At 47.6% G+C, this 16,123-nt stretch overlaps 1 protein-coding gene across 5 annotated transcripts in view; it reads right to left on the bottom strand.

Moving 5' to 3' along the window:
• Window positions 1-16,123, bottom strand: part of PCNT (pericentrin) — a 105,593-nt gene that overhangs the window by 61,841 nt on the left and 27,629 nt on the right. For all 5 annotated transcript variants that reach the window (XM_027548296.1, XM_027548315.1, XM_027548326.1 and 2 more), the window contains exons 13-16: window positions 15,053-15,522; window positions 13,282-13,840; window positions 9,413-9,520; window positions 2,917-3,063 (exon numbers count right to left, since the gene is read on the bottom strand). In XM_027548296.1, coding sequence (XP_027404097.1) covers window positions 2,917-3,063; window positions 9,413-9,520; window positions 13,282-13,840; window positions 15,053-15,522 — 1,284 coding nt within the window. The remainder of the gene's footprint in view (window positions 1-2,916; window positions 3,064-9,412; window positions 9,521-13,281; window positions 13,841-15,052; window positions 15,523-16,123) is intronic.

Raw genomic sequence — 16,123 nt, 5'->3', positions numbered from 1 at the left:
CCATGAGACACCATTCTGCTGCCACAGAACTGGCAAATGTTACACAGTAAGAGGGCTCCCGGTGAAGATGTGCGGTGACAGGAGCGCGGGCGCGGGCCTGGCGGGCCGCCCCTCCTGGGGCGGCTCGGTCTTCGCCCCCCGCCACGCCCCGCCCATCAAGCTCCTACCCTGCTTTGTAAAGGCAGATCACTATATGTATTTCACAATTTCTCTCTTAATTCAGAATTTAATATTTCTTTTTAGACTGTACTAGTACTTTTGTTAGGATTGTTACTGTTTTTGGTCCTTGAGTTATAAAATTGCAGAGGTTGTGAATGATGTAATCTCTAACCCTATTTTGCCCATGAGCCATGTTTAGTATTTTTTACAGAATGAGAAGTTTTTTTTAAGAATGCATATAATGTATCAGCAGAAATGCCTGGTACACTGAGGAACCAGCTCAAGAAATGCTTTGAAAGGCTCTTTCTTCCTGAGACTTCCCCCTTCGTCTAAGTCCTGGGGCCCTCCATGCTTGGCAGCAACCCCCCACACCTCCTCCTCCTCAGGGCTGGGCTCCCAGCACTGGGGTGGGGGGTGGGGTGTCTGCAGCTGAAACATGCCCTTGACCTGCGACTGATACCCTGAATCTCACTGTGGGTAATTTTTGTATCATTGGTGCTAAATTAAGTCAGACACACTGTGTGCAGGGTTCACAGTCGAAGGCCCGGCTCCACCACTCGGCAGTCCAGGGACTTTTACCAAATTAACAGGGCCTCTCCTGGACCTCAGGGTCCTGAGAGGGAGATAACTGCACAGAAATGAGAAAATTCAGCTTTTAATGTGCTTAGTGCAGTGTGTGGTACACTGCCTCCAAGGTGTGAAAAAGTTCAAATCCAGTGACTTGGATGATGATAAAGTCAAAGAAATCAGTACTATTATGACTCTGAAAGATCGCACAGTGGGACAATCGCTGTACACATCCACATTTTCAATAATAATAATGGGAAAAAAATCCAGTTCAAAATTCTCAAGGCCCTCAGTCATAAAATAAAATTAACTAATGCCATTTGCAACAACATGAATGTACCTAGAGATTATCATTCTAAGTAAAATAAGTCAGACAGAGAAAGACAAATACCATATGCTATTACTTACATGTGGAATCTAAAAAAATGATACAAACAAATGTATTTATAAGATAGATGCTTCCCTGGTGACTCAGTCAGTAAAGAGTCTATCTGCAATGTGGGAAACCCAGGTTCAATCCCTGGGTCGAGAAGATTCCCTGGAGAAGGAAATGGCCGCCACCGCCGCCACCAAGTCGCTTCAGTCGTGTCCAACTCTGTGCGACCCCACGGACTGCAGCCTACCAGGCTTCTCTGTCCATGGGATTCTCCAGGCAAGAACATTGGAGTGGGTTGCCATTTCCTTCTCCAATGCATGAAAGTGGAAAGTGAAAGTGAAGTCACTCAGTCATGTCCGACTCTTAGGGACCCCATGGACTGCAGCCTACCAGGCTTCTCTGTCCCTGGGATTCTCCAGGCAAGAACATTGGAGTGGGTTGCCATTTCCTTCTCCAATGCATGAAAGTGGAAAGTGAAAGTGAAGTCACTCAGTCATGTCCAACTCTTAGGGACCCCATGTGGCACCCCACTCCAGTATTCTTGCCTGGCGAATCCCATGGACAGAGAAGCCAGTCAGGCTACAGTCTGGGGGGTCACAGAGAGTCAGACATAACTGGGTGACGAAGACTTTCATTACAAGACAGAAACAGACTCACAGATTTGGAGATACATTAGGAGTTGGGATTAACATATACACACTACTGTGTACACAGGTAACCAACAAGGACCTACTGTGTAGCACAGGGAACTCTACTCGATATCTTGTAATAATCTAAAAGGTGAAGAATCTGAAAAAGTATATACATTTGTGTGTGTGTGCATGTGTATAACTGAATCACTTTGCTATACATTTGAAACTAACACAACATTGTAAATTAATTATTTTATAATTAACAATCTGCATTGCAGGCAGATTCTTTATCATCTAAGACACCAGGGAAGCCCCAAATTAACTATACTTCAAAAGAAAAAAAGAATCAAGGACCTACCTGAACTGATAAAAATGGCTATGAAAAGATGTCCAACATCATTAGTCATTAGGGAAATGCAAATAAAAACAAGATATCACCTCACATCTGTTATGATGGCTATTATTTAAAAAAATGAAAACAAGCATTGACAAGAATGTAGAAAAACTGAAACTCTCGTGCACTGCTGGCAGAAATGCACAATGCCACAGCCGCTGTGGAAAACGGTTCAGCAGTTCCTCAAAAGTTAAACACAGAATTATGTGACTCATCAACTGTTCCTAGATATACACAAAAAAATATCAAAAGCAGGGACTGAAACAAAAGCTCGTGCCCCAGTGTTCACAGCACCATTATGCCCAACAGCCAAAAGGAAGAGATGACCACTAACAGACACCCATCAACAGATGAACAGATAGACAAAATATGGTGTCTGCATACAAGGGAACAATATTATAAAAAGCCACCAACGTTGATACACACACTATGTGGATAGACCTTGAAGGCATGATGCTAAGTGACATAAGTCAGACACAAAACAACATATGTTGTATGATTCCTCTGAAATGAGATCCCTAGAGTAATCACAGAGGCAGAAGGTACAACAGTGGGTACCAGGGCTGGAGGGAGGGGGATGGGACTTACTTTTAACAAACACAGAATCTCTACTTGGGATGATGAACAGGTTTTGGAAATGGACAGTGGCCACAGTTGCACAATATTCTGAATGTGGTTAAGGCCACTAAACTGTACACTTAAAATGATTGAAATGGTAAATATTATGTTAAGCATATTTTTACCATACACAAAAAAGTATTAACAAAGAAAAGATACATTCCACATACCTGAAGAATTTGATTATTCTTCTCCTGTAGCTGCAGAGACAAAGATTCTTTCTCTTTTTCGTAAAGAGAATGTGCCTTCTCATGGTCAAGTTTATGTATCTCCTCTTTTTCATGCAAAGCAGCTTTCCTTTCACTTCCAAATTCACCCTGTACAAAAGTATACTATTAACAAAAAATGCCATTAAGTTATAAAATTATCCTAGCTCTATTTCTCTCCTGCTCACTAGAATTTAATTCAAACAAATACTCATTGATTCCGTACTCTGCATCAAGAGAAATGATCCAAAAGACCTAGGCCACTACCCTCAGTGAATATGCGTTCAAATGTGCTTATCACAGAGAATATAAAATAAAAAACAAACCAGTCTGCTACCTTTAACAGTCACATTAAGAAATTTCCGTCATCAGGGTATCGTGACCATTAAGATCTAATATATTTAGAAACCTAACTTCCTCTCATTTTAAAAGATAAACTCTGTTTCTTCTTAAATAATACATATTTTTTAATAATGCTCATCTGATTAGTAAGAATATATTAATGAAATAAGCTTTCTTTTTTTTTAAACTACAGAGGTAGTACTTTCAGAATGGCTGAATAGGGACCTCCAAAACATCACTCCTCTACACTGAGAACACTGGCAAAAACTGTCAAAAATCAGCTTCTTCAGAGCTCAGGAAATTAAAGTGTCATTAAAAACAAAGGCTGAGTCACCACAGAACAAGAAACTCTGGGACTTTTCTGGTGGTGCAGTGGTTGAGAATCTGCCTGCCAACACAAGGGACAAGGATTCAGTTCCTTGTCTGGGAAGATTCTACATGCTGAGGGGCAACTAAGCCTGTGTGCCACAACTCCTGAGCCCCCAGGCTGTAATTACTAAAGCCCGCATGCTGCAACCACTGAGCCCGCATCCTGCAACTACTCAAGTCCGCACGCCACAACTCCTGCGCCCACGCACCTCAGAGCCTGTGCTCTGCAACGGAGAAGCCGTGACAGTGAGAAGCCGGCGCGCCACAACTAGAGGACACGTGCACACAGCAAGGAAGGCCGAGAGCAGCCCCCAAATCGTAAAAGAACAGGACACTTCGGGTGGTTGAACCTGTCCTAACCGCATCACTCCAATCTTTGGGATCTCCTTGAAAATGCAGCCCAGGGCATCTCTGTGGTCCAGGGGTTAAGACTCAGTACTCTCACAACTTTGGGCTTGAATGTGACCCAAGGTTCAATCTCTGATCAGGAAACTAAGATCCTGCCACCCTCCCCCCCAATTTTTTATTTTTTTAAAGAAAATTCAGCCCAGCAGTCATGAGGGAAGGAGGAGGGACAGAATGGGTTTGCAGCTCCACCAAAGCAGCAACACCAACTGTCACTAACTGACCTGTCTGGCCAGCTCGTTGAAAAGCTCCATTCTCAAAGCTGGTTTTTATCTGATCTGAAGCAGAGTTCTCCTCAACAATCCTATTCCCAAGCCATTTGTCGAAAACAATTAGCAACCACTGTTCAACATCTCAGCAGCCTGAGGCAGTAACAACAACCGGAGCTAATAAGAGGGTGATCAAAAAACTTGAAGTGAAAGCTCAGGCAGAGATGTAAACTGCCTTCCAGAGCACTAAAGGGCCACCAGGACCAGAGCCCCACAGTAAAGAGATAAAATTATAAAATGAAACCAACAGACATTTTGAAGCTTAGAAGTACAATGACTGAAAGTTTCACTGGAGGCATTCAACAGCAGATTCAAGTGGGTAGAGGAATCAGCCAACATGAAGATTGGTCAAATTATTACTCAGATTATTCAGTCTGGGGAACAAAAATAAGGAGAAAAAAAAAAAAGAAGTAGGCTCAAAGGCATCTGGCACACCCACAGAGACCAACAAAGACATAATGAGAATCCTGGAGGAGAGGACAAAAGGAACGGAGCAGAACAAACACTGAAGATAACGTGGCCAAAACCTTTGCAAATGTGATGAAAAAATATTAATTTATACACAGAAGAAGCTCAATGAACTCCAAGCAGGATAAGCTCAGAGAGCCATACCTGGACACATCATAATCAAACTGTTGAAAGATAAAGAAAGTACTGAAAGCATCAAGAGGAGCAGCCCAACAAAAGGACTCCTCAACAGGACTACAGCCAGCTCACTCCTCATCAGGAAGTGAGAGTGGTAGTCGCTCGGTCGTGTCCGACTCTCTGAGACCCCACAGACTGCAGCCTGACAGGTTTCTCTGTCCATGGACTTCTCCAGGCCAGGATTCTGGAGTGGGTAGCCGTTCCCTTCTCCAGGGGATCTTCCTGACCTAGGGATCAAACCCAGGTCTCCTGTATTGCAGGCAGATTCTTCTTTACCATCTGAGCCACCAAGGAAGCCCTTCTCATCAGAAACCAGAAGCCGAATGGCAGCAGGATGCCTTGTTCACAGTGCTGAAAGCCAAATAATGTCAACCAAGAATTCCATATCCAGGAAATGATCTTTCTAAATGAAGGAGAAATGACGACATTCATAGATAAATAAAAACAGAATTAATCACTAACAGACCTTCCTGTGAAAAAACACTAAAGAGAGTCCTTCAGGCTAAAATGAAAGGAAACTAGACATTAACTTGAATACACAAGAATAAATAAAGAACACTGGGAAACGTTACTATACATGTAAACATAAAAAACAAAATAAATGCAGTTTTTATTTAAGTCTTTTTCTCTCCTGTGATTTAGAGGACAACTGCATAAAGCAGTAAGCACAAAGTGTGAGCAGACATTCTTTGTATGACATCATCAGCACAAAGGAGGAAGGCGGGGGGACGGGAGCTGTGCAGAAGGGTAGCTGTACAAACCATTAAAATCAAGCTGGTATTAATCTGAACTACACTGCTATATGGAGAGAGAAGAAAGCCTTCGTAAGTGATCAATGCAAAGAAATAGAGCAAAACAACAGAGATCTCTTCAAGAAAATCAGAGATACCAAGGGAATATTTCATGCAAAGATGGACACAATAAAGGACAGAAACAGTATGGACCTAACAGAAGCTGAAGATAAAAGAATAGGTGGCAGGAATACACAGAAAAACTATACAAAAAAGATCTTAATGACATGGATAACCACAATGGTGTGATCACTCACCTAGAGCCAGACATCCTGGAGTGCAAAGTCAAGTGGGCCTTGGGAAACATCACTATGAACAAAGCTAATGTGGGTGATGAAATTCCAGCTGAGCTATTTTAAATCCTAAAAGATGATGCTGTGAAAGTGCTACACTCAATATGCCAGCAAATTTGGAAAACTCAGCAGTGGCCACAGGACTGGAAAAGGTCAGTTTTCATTCCAATTCCAAAGAAAGGCAATGCCAAAGAATGTTCAGACTACTGCACAACTGAACCCACCTCACACGCTAGCAAAGTAATATGCAAAATTCTCCAAGCAAGGCTTCAATAGTACATGAACCAAGAACTTCCAGATGTTCAAGCTGATTTGGAAAAGGCAGGCAAACCAGAGATCAAATTGCCAACATCTGCTGGATCATCGAAAGAACAAGAGAATTCCAGAAAAACATCTACTTCTGCTTTATTGACTATGCCAAAGGCTTTGACTGTGTGGATCACAATAAACTGCGGAAAATTCTTTAAGAGATAGGAATACCAGACCACATTACCTAACTCCTGGAAAATCTGTGTGTAGATCAAGAAGCAACAGTTAAAACCAGACATGGAAAAACAGACTGGTGCCAAACTGGGCAAGGAATATGACAAGGCTGTATACTGTCACACTGCTTATTTAACTTGTATGAAGAGTACATCATCGAAATGCTGGGCTGGATGAAGCACAAGCTAGAATCAAGATTGCTGGGAGAAACATCAATAACCTCAGATATGCAGATGATACCACCCTTACGGCAGAAAGTGAATAAGAACTAAAGAGCCTCTTGATGAAAGCGTAAGAGGAGAGTGAAAAAGCTGGCTTAAAACTCAACATTCGAATGTCCACTGAGTCGATGATGCCATCCAACCATGCCATCTTCTGTCTCCCCCGTCTCCTGCTCTCAATCTTTCCCAGCATCAGGATCTTTTCCAATGAATCGGCTTAAGGACCTAAGGGCGGGGCCTAAGCGATGAGTGGAAACCTTTTCTGACCTGGGTCAGGCCTTAGGAGTCCAACTTTTTGCAGAGCCTCAGGTCAGACCTGGGCACCAAGGCGCCCATGAGGATGGGGCCTAGTCAGAGGGCAAGCTCTATAGTGGGCCGGGCCCTTAGCGTTCAGCTCCTTTGAGAGACGTCTACTAGCGGTGACTGAGGGATTGGGGGTTCAGAGCCATAGCTGTGGTCTGAAGCGACGGGGACCAAGTTAGGTGGGAGGGCACTTCCCTGCTGAACCGCAAAGCTTAGGGTCATCACGTCTGCTTTAAAGCAGGGTTTCAAGACAAGGGACAGTGGCTGAGGCCCAGGGCTGAGTGGGGGGTGAACACAAATGGCCTTGAAGTCCTCATACATGAAGTCATGTCCGAGCAACAGCTGAAGACCTAAAATCAGCCCCGCCCCCACCCCCACCCCCCCGCCCCCCCGCCCCGGGCCCCTTTAACGACTTCCCACCATGCACTGGGAAGTCGACATCCATTGTGGTGGGCAAACCAGGATTTGCTCTAACACACACAGTGGCATTCTGCGAATAAGCCGTGGGTCAGGGCCTGGAATTCATGGTATAAAAAAAAAAAAAAATAAATAAAACTCAACATTCAAAAAACGAAAATCATGGCATCCAGTCGCATCACTTCATAGCAAATAGATGGGAAACAATCAAAACAGTGAGACTTTGTTTTCTTGGGCTCCCAAATCACTACAGATGGTGACCACAGCCATGAAATTAAAAGATGCTTGTTCTTTGGAAGAAAAGCTATGACCAACCTAAACACTATAGTAAAAAGCAGAGACATTACTTTGCCAACAAAGGTCTGTCTAGTCAAAGCTATGGTTTTTCCCGTAGTCATGTATGGATGTAAGAGCTGGACCATAAAGAAAGCTAAGCACAGAAGAATTAATGTTTTTGAACTGTGGTGTTGGAGTAGACTTTTGAGAGTCCCTTGGACTGCAAGAAGATCAAATCAGTCAATCCTAAAGGAAATCAGTCCTACATATTCATTGGAAGGACTGATGCTGAAGCTGAAGCTCCAATACTTTGGCCACCTGATTCGAAGAACTGACTCACTGGAAAAGACTCTGATGCTGGGAAAGATTGAAGGCAGGAGGAGAAGGGGATGACAGAGGATGAGATGGTTGGATGGTATCAGCAACTTGATGGACAAGAGTTTGAGCAAGCTCTGGGAGGGTGATGGACAGGGAAGCCTGGCGTGCTGCAGTCTGTGGGGTGGCAAAGAGTCCGACATGACTGAGCAACTGAACTGAACTGATATATACAGATAAACATCAAGGAAATTAAAATGGAAGAAGGCAGTAATGGAGGACTAGAGGAACAGAAGAGACAAGACACACAGAAAACAAACCGCCAAGTAGTGACACGTATGATCTAGAACCCATTATTCCAGGTGAGAGAAATCAAACACAAAACACCACATATCGTACGATTTGATTTCAATAAAATGTCCAGAAAAGGCAAATCTACAGACACAGAAATTAGACTGGTGGTTGCGGGGGCTGGGAGAGGAGACAGACTGCTAATGGGTAGGGGGTTTCTTTTCTGGTGATACAAATGTTTTGGAATAAGATACAACTTTGTGAATATACTAAAAACCACTGTACTGTATACTTCAAAAAGAGAGCTTTTTATGATCTCAACAAAGCTGCAATCTAAAACAAAACAAACCCACAGTAAAAATCATTGTGAGTAGTGAAAATCACTTATGTGCAGAGTTCCTTTCCTGGAAATAGGCTCATTAAAGAAGAAAAGGCTTGATGTGGCAGCTGCTGAGTCACCAAAGCAAGATCATGAAGGGGACTCCAACTTCCCCAGATTTATACACAGCTGACTCTCAAAGATGGTGCTGAACCATGACATTCAACCTATACACATGCCACGAGGCATGCAGGATCTAGTCCCCTGACCAGGGATCAAACCTGTGCCCCCTGCACTGGGAGTGCAGAGTCTTAACCACTGACCACCAGGGAAGTCCCACAGATTTTGTTTCAACAGTAAATACGCAATCCAGGCGGCTGAATCTGGGGATTCAGAGCAATGACAGATATGGAGGAACCACATATACTGAGGGCCAACTATAAATGACATACAGATTTTCGACTGTGTAGAGCATCAGCGCTGCTAACCCCATGTTGCTTAAGGAACAACTACTTAATGACAATTTCTAAGCAGTAAAAGATAGACTAACTAGCCACTTTAAATATAAAAATGAATGAAAAAAGATGCCTAAAAACCTTCGGTTTCTAAAACAATGAAAATATGCTTTAATTCTGCATACCAAAATTAATTTAGACTAAAATATTCTTTGCAGATGAGGAAAGATAACCATAAAACGGAACTATGGCTCCTGACCCAGTACCTGTAACAGTGCAACCTGCTGCTCCAGTGAGGCTTCTGGCTTACGCTCCAGCAGCTCCAGCTCCTCTTCCTGCCCCGCCTGGGGAGCTGAGCACTGGGCCTCGGGTTCCTGCTGAGCAGGAAGCAAGGTCAACCTGAGCCACGAGCACGTACGTGGGTATGTGGCAGGCTGCAGCTCACACTTATTCCACGTGTTTTCACTGTGACGATGCACAGGACCTCCCTACACACCAGTGTTCCACAGGCTGCCTGAGTAAACTCTGTTTTACAGATTGAACTCTGTTCAATCTGCTATGTGCTAAATGGTAAAGTCAATAGAAGAAGTTTCTAAGAAGCTATTTTCAGGTTTTTCTAAAAATCCACAGAATTCTATGGGAAATGTGATATATATTTTAATCATAAAAAAACAGATACACCAACAGAAGAAAAAATAAGCAGTACTGTCCAAAGAACACCAACGCAGTATTAAAAACAAATTCAACTAATAATTGAAGACATTCAAAGTATATCAAAAACAACCACAGGTCTCTTACTGTTTTAAAAAACCCTATGAACAGAGCATTTGCTTTGCCAGAAAAAGCGAGGCTGCCTGAGCAACCAACAGTGAGCACACGACAGCTGACGCCCACTTTCCTTCCCTGCTCTGCGTCACCAACATAAGAGAGACTTCTGCATGGGACACTTATCTCTAAAAAAGGAAATCAGGCTTACGTGTTCAGAGAACTATTCTCACAATCAAACTCCAGAGAGAAGTAACCTGCAAAGTAAACAATCTCACAGCCCTGGGTAAACAACTCTTCTGATGAGTGACACTGCTTCTCAAACAGGTGTGAGATATTTGTGGCCCAGATAAAACCCGCTCACAGAGGAAGAACAGCGCGTCCCTGCTATTTTGGGAACAATGACCACGGCACCCGGGAGACACCCAGCAAGGCTTCATCGAGTATCTGTCTGCAAGGACAGCCTGCGGGAAGAGGGCAGAAGGTGGCAAATACTGCCTGCAAATATCCTCCCAGCCCAGGTACAGACACGGACTATCCTCCCTGCCCGGGTGTAGACACGGACTATCCTCCTGTCCTGAGTGTAGACACAACCTGAACTATTCTCTGGGCCCATGTGCAGACACGGGCATGAACTATTCTCCGGGCCCGTGTGCAGACATGGGCATGAACTATTCTCCGGGCCCGTGTGCAGACATGGGCATGAACTATTCTCCGGGCCCGTGTGCAGACATGGGCATGAACTATTCTCCGGGCCCGTGTGCAGACATGGGCATGAACTATTCTCCGGGCCCGTGTGCAGACATGGGCATGAACTATTCTCCGGGCCCGTGTGCAGACATGGGCATGAACTATTCTCCGGGCCCGTGTGCAGACATGGGCATGAACTATTCTCCGGGCCCGTGTGCAGACATGGGCATGAACTATTCTCCGGGCCCGTGTGCAGACATGGGCATGAACTATTCTCCGGGCCCGTGTGCAGACATGGGCATGAACTATTCTCCGGGCCCGTGTGCAGACATGGGCATGAACTATTCTCCGGGCCCGTGTGCAGACATGGGCATGAACTATTCTCCGGGCCCGTGTGCAGACATGGGCATGAACTATTCTCCGGGCCCGTGTGTAGACATGGGCATGAACTATTCTCCCAGCCCAGGTGTAGACATGGGCATGAACTATTCTCCCAGCCCAGGTGTAGACAAGGGCATGAACTGTTCTCCCGGCCCAGATGTGGATGTGGGCATGAACTATTCTCCTGTCCCATGTGTAGATCTGGACCAGAACTGTTCTCCCACCCCTGCCTGTATCCCAATTTGACCTACCCCAGAAAGAAACTGGATCTCAGGCTGGATCTGTGATGAAATTAAGAGGTCACTATTAATTCTGCAGGGCAGCATGGAGCATGCTTCTGGTATATTTGGGTGGCTTGATGCACTGAGCATGGCATGTACCCCGTGGGCAGTCCCGTCCTGAACTATTCTCTGTTTCTGTTGAAATTTTCTCCAAAGCAAAGTTAAAATGGGAAGAAATGGCATATCTCACCTCCCCACAAACCCAGCTGTTTTCTCATGTGAGATGAGCGAGACAAAAAGGTCACTTAAGACAGTATCTAATGCTTAAATATCCCTCCTAGCAAAGGGATGATGTACTTCAACACACAACTAGAGAAATACTCCCCGAGTGCTCTCAATGCTTGAACAAGAGTCTACACACAGGTACAAAAGTTTTGGCCAAGGAGCACGCGTGACATGTGCGTCACCAACAGGCAACAGGACAGGCAGGGTGAATGAACAGGAACCACAGTTTCCTGGAGGGAAGGGTCTTCAGCCAGTAAATAAACCTCTCAGCAGGTGTGAGGCCCGCCCGGCACCCACTCCACACGGACTTCATGCAAGACCCTCGGCACTGTGATGGAGAGAAGCTTCTGAGGCCCAGCGGCTCTGTGATGTCACCAGCACCCCTGTGGGGGCCAGGGTCTGACCCCTAGGTCATTCCTGAAGCCACCAGTGCCCAGAAGGAGGCGCACTACCCACCCACAGCCACCCCTCTGCGAGGGGCACCCCCTGTGGGGCCTCCTGTCGCTGCATCATAGTCACGTGACCGTCCCTGAGACCCTGCCAGGCTGCATGGTACTGCTGCCCAGGGAGCAGGACCCTGGCATGTGCCCTGCCCTCCTCCGGGGGCCACATCCACAGGTCACTGCACCCCACACCCTCACCCCTCATGCCTCCTATGAGCACATTTTACACTAATGAAATAAAGGCACGGTTTAAAACACACGGTTTTCCCATGTATGAGACACGCTTCTCCCTCTCAATGTTCTTTCAAAACTTTATTTTCTTCAAACCCTATAAACTGAAGGAATCCAGTTTAAATCCACGGGTTGGGAACAAAGCCCCTTCCCCAAGTACCCTTCTGCCTGGGAGGAACGGAAGCTGACAGCTGATGGCTCAGAAGCCGACCAGCCTGGGGGCACCTCAACCCAGGGACACCTGCCCTGGGCTGCACCCAGGGAGGCCCAGAGGCTCACGACCCCACGAGAGCCTGCCCAGCCCTCCTGGAACTCACTCACGGTCTCGCCCACAGACCACACAGGACAGGCAGAGCCAACGTCTGAAGTGAAACCCCACCCCCTCCACAGGTTAGGTTGCCCTTTTCCTCCCATCCTTAGACAACCTGAACCACAGCAGAGGACGAAACCCTCCTGGGAACATCCCCTCGTACGTAAAGCACGTCTCAGTTGGAAACGAAAATTCTGGTATCTGTGTTTCCGCAAGGCTGAGGTTTCCTGCTTTGCGACCTGGAATACCTACTTGTGACGTGACAAAGCACGAAGTCACCAGAACAGGACCGTTTCTGAGGGCCGGGCACGCACATCTGCCGAGTCAGTGCAGAGCAATGTGCCCCCACGCTGACTTCAACTTCTAACCAACTAAATACGTCCTGCTCACAACGCACGGGACCAGGGGCCTGCAGACAAGGCAAGCCTGGTGTTGGCAGGGCCACAGGGCCACCTCCAGAGAGCACCCACCACGGGGACAATCGCTGCCTGACACAGACCGCCCCAGACATAAGACAAAGTGCTCTACCTCACAGAAACAACACAAGCCCCAGGGAGGACACTGAACCCACTGCAAGCTCACAGGAAACGCCACACGTGGGCACCAGCTGCCAGAAGTCTTCACCAAGGAGCTGCAACCAAAAAATGCCATAAAACTCACTGTTCTGTACCTGCCTCACCAGGAAACCCATGACTGGTGAGCGGCAGTGGGCAGAGGGCAGGGGCACCAGACAGACACGCGTGCAGCTGACACGAGCGGCTCCTAGGGAAGGGCAAAGTCCCTGTCCCCACCCCACCCACACACCTCACCTTGCAAGCCATGGACAGCCGGACGGCTCTCATGCCCTCCTGGGGCTCCACGCTCCCACCCCCTCTCAGGCTGTCCTCTGCAGGCTGAGGCTCTTCAGCACATCGCAGCTCCAGCAGCTCCAGCACCTGGGTCAAGACCGCGTGGTGAGCCACATCCTCCTTCTGCAGCCGCTCCTCCAGGTCCAGGCGCAGCAGCTCCAGGGCCTGCCGGTGCCTGCCCTGCACAGCCTGCAGCTCAGACAGGTACTGCAAGCGCAGAGCATCCAGGTGTGACGCATGTCTGGCCTCCAACACATTGATGTCAGCAGCGTGTTTCACCTGCAACTCGGCCTCACGCGCCTCTGCCAAGGCCAACCGCTCACGCTCTAACGAGGACCTCAGCGCGTCCACCTCGGCCTGGTGCCTGGTCTCCAGTTCCGCGGTCAGGGACAGGATATGCCGCTGGTGCCCCTCCTGGAGGAGCCGCAGCTCGTGCGCATGCTGCTCCTGGGCCTCCCGCAGGAAGGCATCTTGCTCTGCGGCCAGTTTCTCTGTGATCGCTCTACGTTCTTCCAAAAACCTGAGACAACAAGCCAAGTGAACACAGAGCCATCACGTAGCCACAAGAGCACCGCTGGGGAGCCCGCTGCCAGGGGAAAGGCCACCCTGCCCGGATCCCGCCTGTTCTCCCTCCTCCCTGGGCACCACCACCAGCCGCGAGCCAACAGGGAAGGGCTCACAAAGCCAGAAGAGCTCAGGCCAGAGCCCAGCATCCCCGGCCACAAACTAGAGTGCAGGGCGCAGCCCCAGCCAGAAATCACAGATACTGCAGGAAGCAGTATCTGATCGCCACTCGGCCAAGAGAAGACCTCAACAGGGAAGGGGTGGCATGCCCTACAGGAGCCCCAGGGCTGCAAAGAGTGTTCAGAAGACTCAGAAACCAGCTTCCACAGGGTGACTCGGGCATGAGGCAGTGGGACTGGCTGGGAGCAGAGTCAGGAGGCACACAGAGCCCCAGCAGGAACAGGGGAGACTCTGCACAGGTGCTGTGACACACCAGGCGAATGACAAGAGCTGGGACATGTCTCAGGTACCAACTGCCCACCAGCCACCATGACAGCCTCTCCACAGATGAGCCCACGAGGAGGATACTAAGGTCTCGTGAGCCTGCCCATAGCATCTGTGTCCATCCAGCTCACATGGTGGGTCAGGGTTTGAACTCAACCCTCAGACCCCAGGCCAGGAGTCTGTGCACCTGCCTCGAGACACTGGGGAGCAGATGACACACAAGAAGCAGCTCCAACGATCCCAGCACTCATCACCCACCCCTGGGCACTACAGCCCAGGTCTGCAAAGAGGCAGCAGACCAACATCATCCTAGGCCTACTTAAAAACTTCAGGGAAGTATGTACATAGTTGAGAAATGCTGTTCATTTTTTTAATGAGTTTAAAAAACACAAAAATTCATGAATAAGCCACACAATCTTAGGATAAAAAGGCTGAAGTTCTGCTACTAAAAAACTAAAACGTGCAAAGAACACACACGCTTGTCAAAGATGCACACGTGGCCACATGGCTCATGGAACACAGGCCCCACAGAAAGGATAGGGATGCCATTCCTGCCAGAGGCCTGCAGCCCTGAGAGCCACACACACCCTCCCGGGGGTCTGCCTCACCCTCCTGGAGACCCGCCTCACCCTTGGGGGGCTCAGGGAGGGGACCTGCCTTGCCTCACTGGCCAGGCGGGTAGGCGGCTCTGAACATAACAGGCTGCTATACGGATGGCACCCACCTGCTCTGGGCCACCTTCAGCTGGAGGGCGCAGTCCTCCTTTAGGTGGAGAATGGCGAGCTCCTGGTCCTGGGCCCCAGGGGCCGGGCTGCAGCCCAGCTCCCGGCCACAATGGCTGCACCGCAGAGACTCGTCTCCGGTGAGTCCGAGTTCTAGCTGCCGCAGGCGGCCCTGTTGTTCCACCAGTGACCCCTCCAGGTCCAGGATCTGAGCTGCCTGCTGGTCCTGAAGTTGCCTCATTTCGGATTCTCGAAGCTCAAACCTGTTCATCATGGACCGCTTCTCAGACTCCACCTGTTCTCGCAGGTCAAGGAGCATCTTTGTCAGCTTCTCTTCGGCCCCTCTCCGCAGGTCCTCACTTGTAACTTTCCACTCAGCCTCTCTCTCCCTGAGTTCCTGTTTTATTTGCTCAATCCTCTCCTCAGCACTCTTTAGCTCTTCCTGGTGAGCTTCAACTAAATTCTGTTTCACCTGCAACCACACAATTTTTTTTAAGAAGAAGAAATTAAATGAAAAGATCACTGGCCACAAAAACCCAAATCCATCTCTGAAGACAGAGAAGCTCTGTCAGCTATTAATAGAAGCACTAGTCCTACAGTGCTGGGCTGGATGAAGCACAAGCTGGAATGAAGATTGCTGGGAGAAATATCAATAACCTCAGACATGCAGATGACACCACACTTATTGTAAAAAGCAAAGAGGAACTAAAGAGCCTCTTGATGAAGGTGAAAAAGTTGGCTTAAAAGTCAACATTCAGAAAACTAAGATCATGGCACCTGGTCCCATCACTTCATGGCAAATAGATGGGGAAACAATGGAAACAGTGAGAGACTTTCTTCTCGCGGGCTCCAAAATCACTGCTGATGGTGAGTACCGCCAGGAAATTAAAAAACACTTGCTCCTTGGAAGAAAAGCTATAACCAACCTAGACAGCATATTGAAAAGCAGAGACATTACTTTGCCAACAAAGGTCCATCTAGTCAAGGCTATGGTTTTTCCAGTGGTCATGTATGGATATGAGAGTTGGACCATAAGAAAGCTGAGTGCCAAAGAATTAACGCTTTTGAAGTGT

This window comes from Bos indicus x Bos taurus, chromosome 1 (genome assembly GCF_003369695.1).
Source record: "Bos indicus x Bos taurus breed Angus x Brahman F1 hybrid chromosome 1, Bos_hybrid_MaternalHap_v2.0, whole genome shotgun sequence".
Classification (NCBI taxonomy): Eukaryota; Metazoa; Chordata; class Mammalia; order Artiodactyla; family Bovidae; genus Bos; species Bos indicus x Bos taurus.
This window is presented reverse-complemented; position numbering and strand designations above follow the sequence as displayed.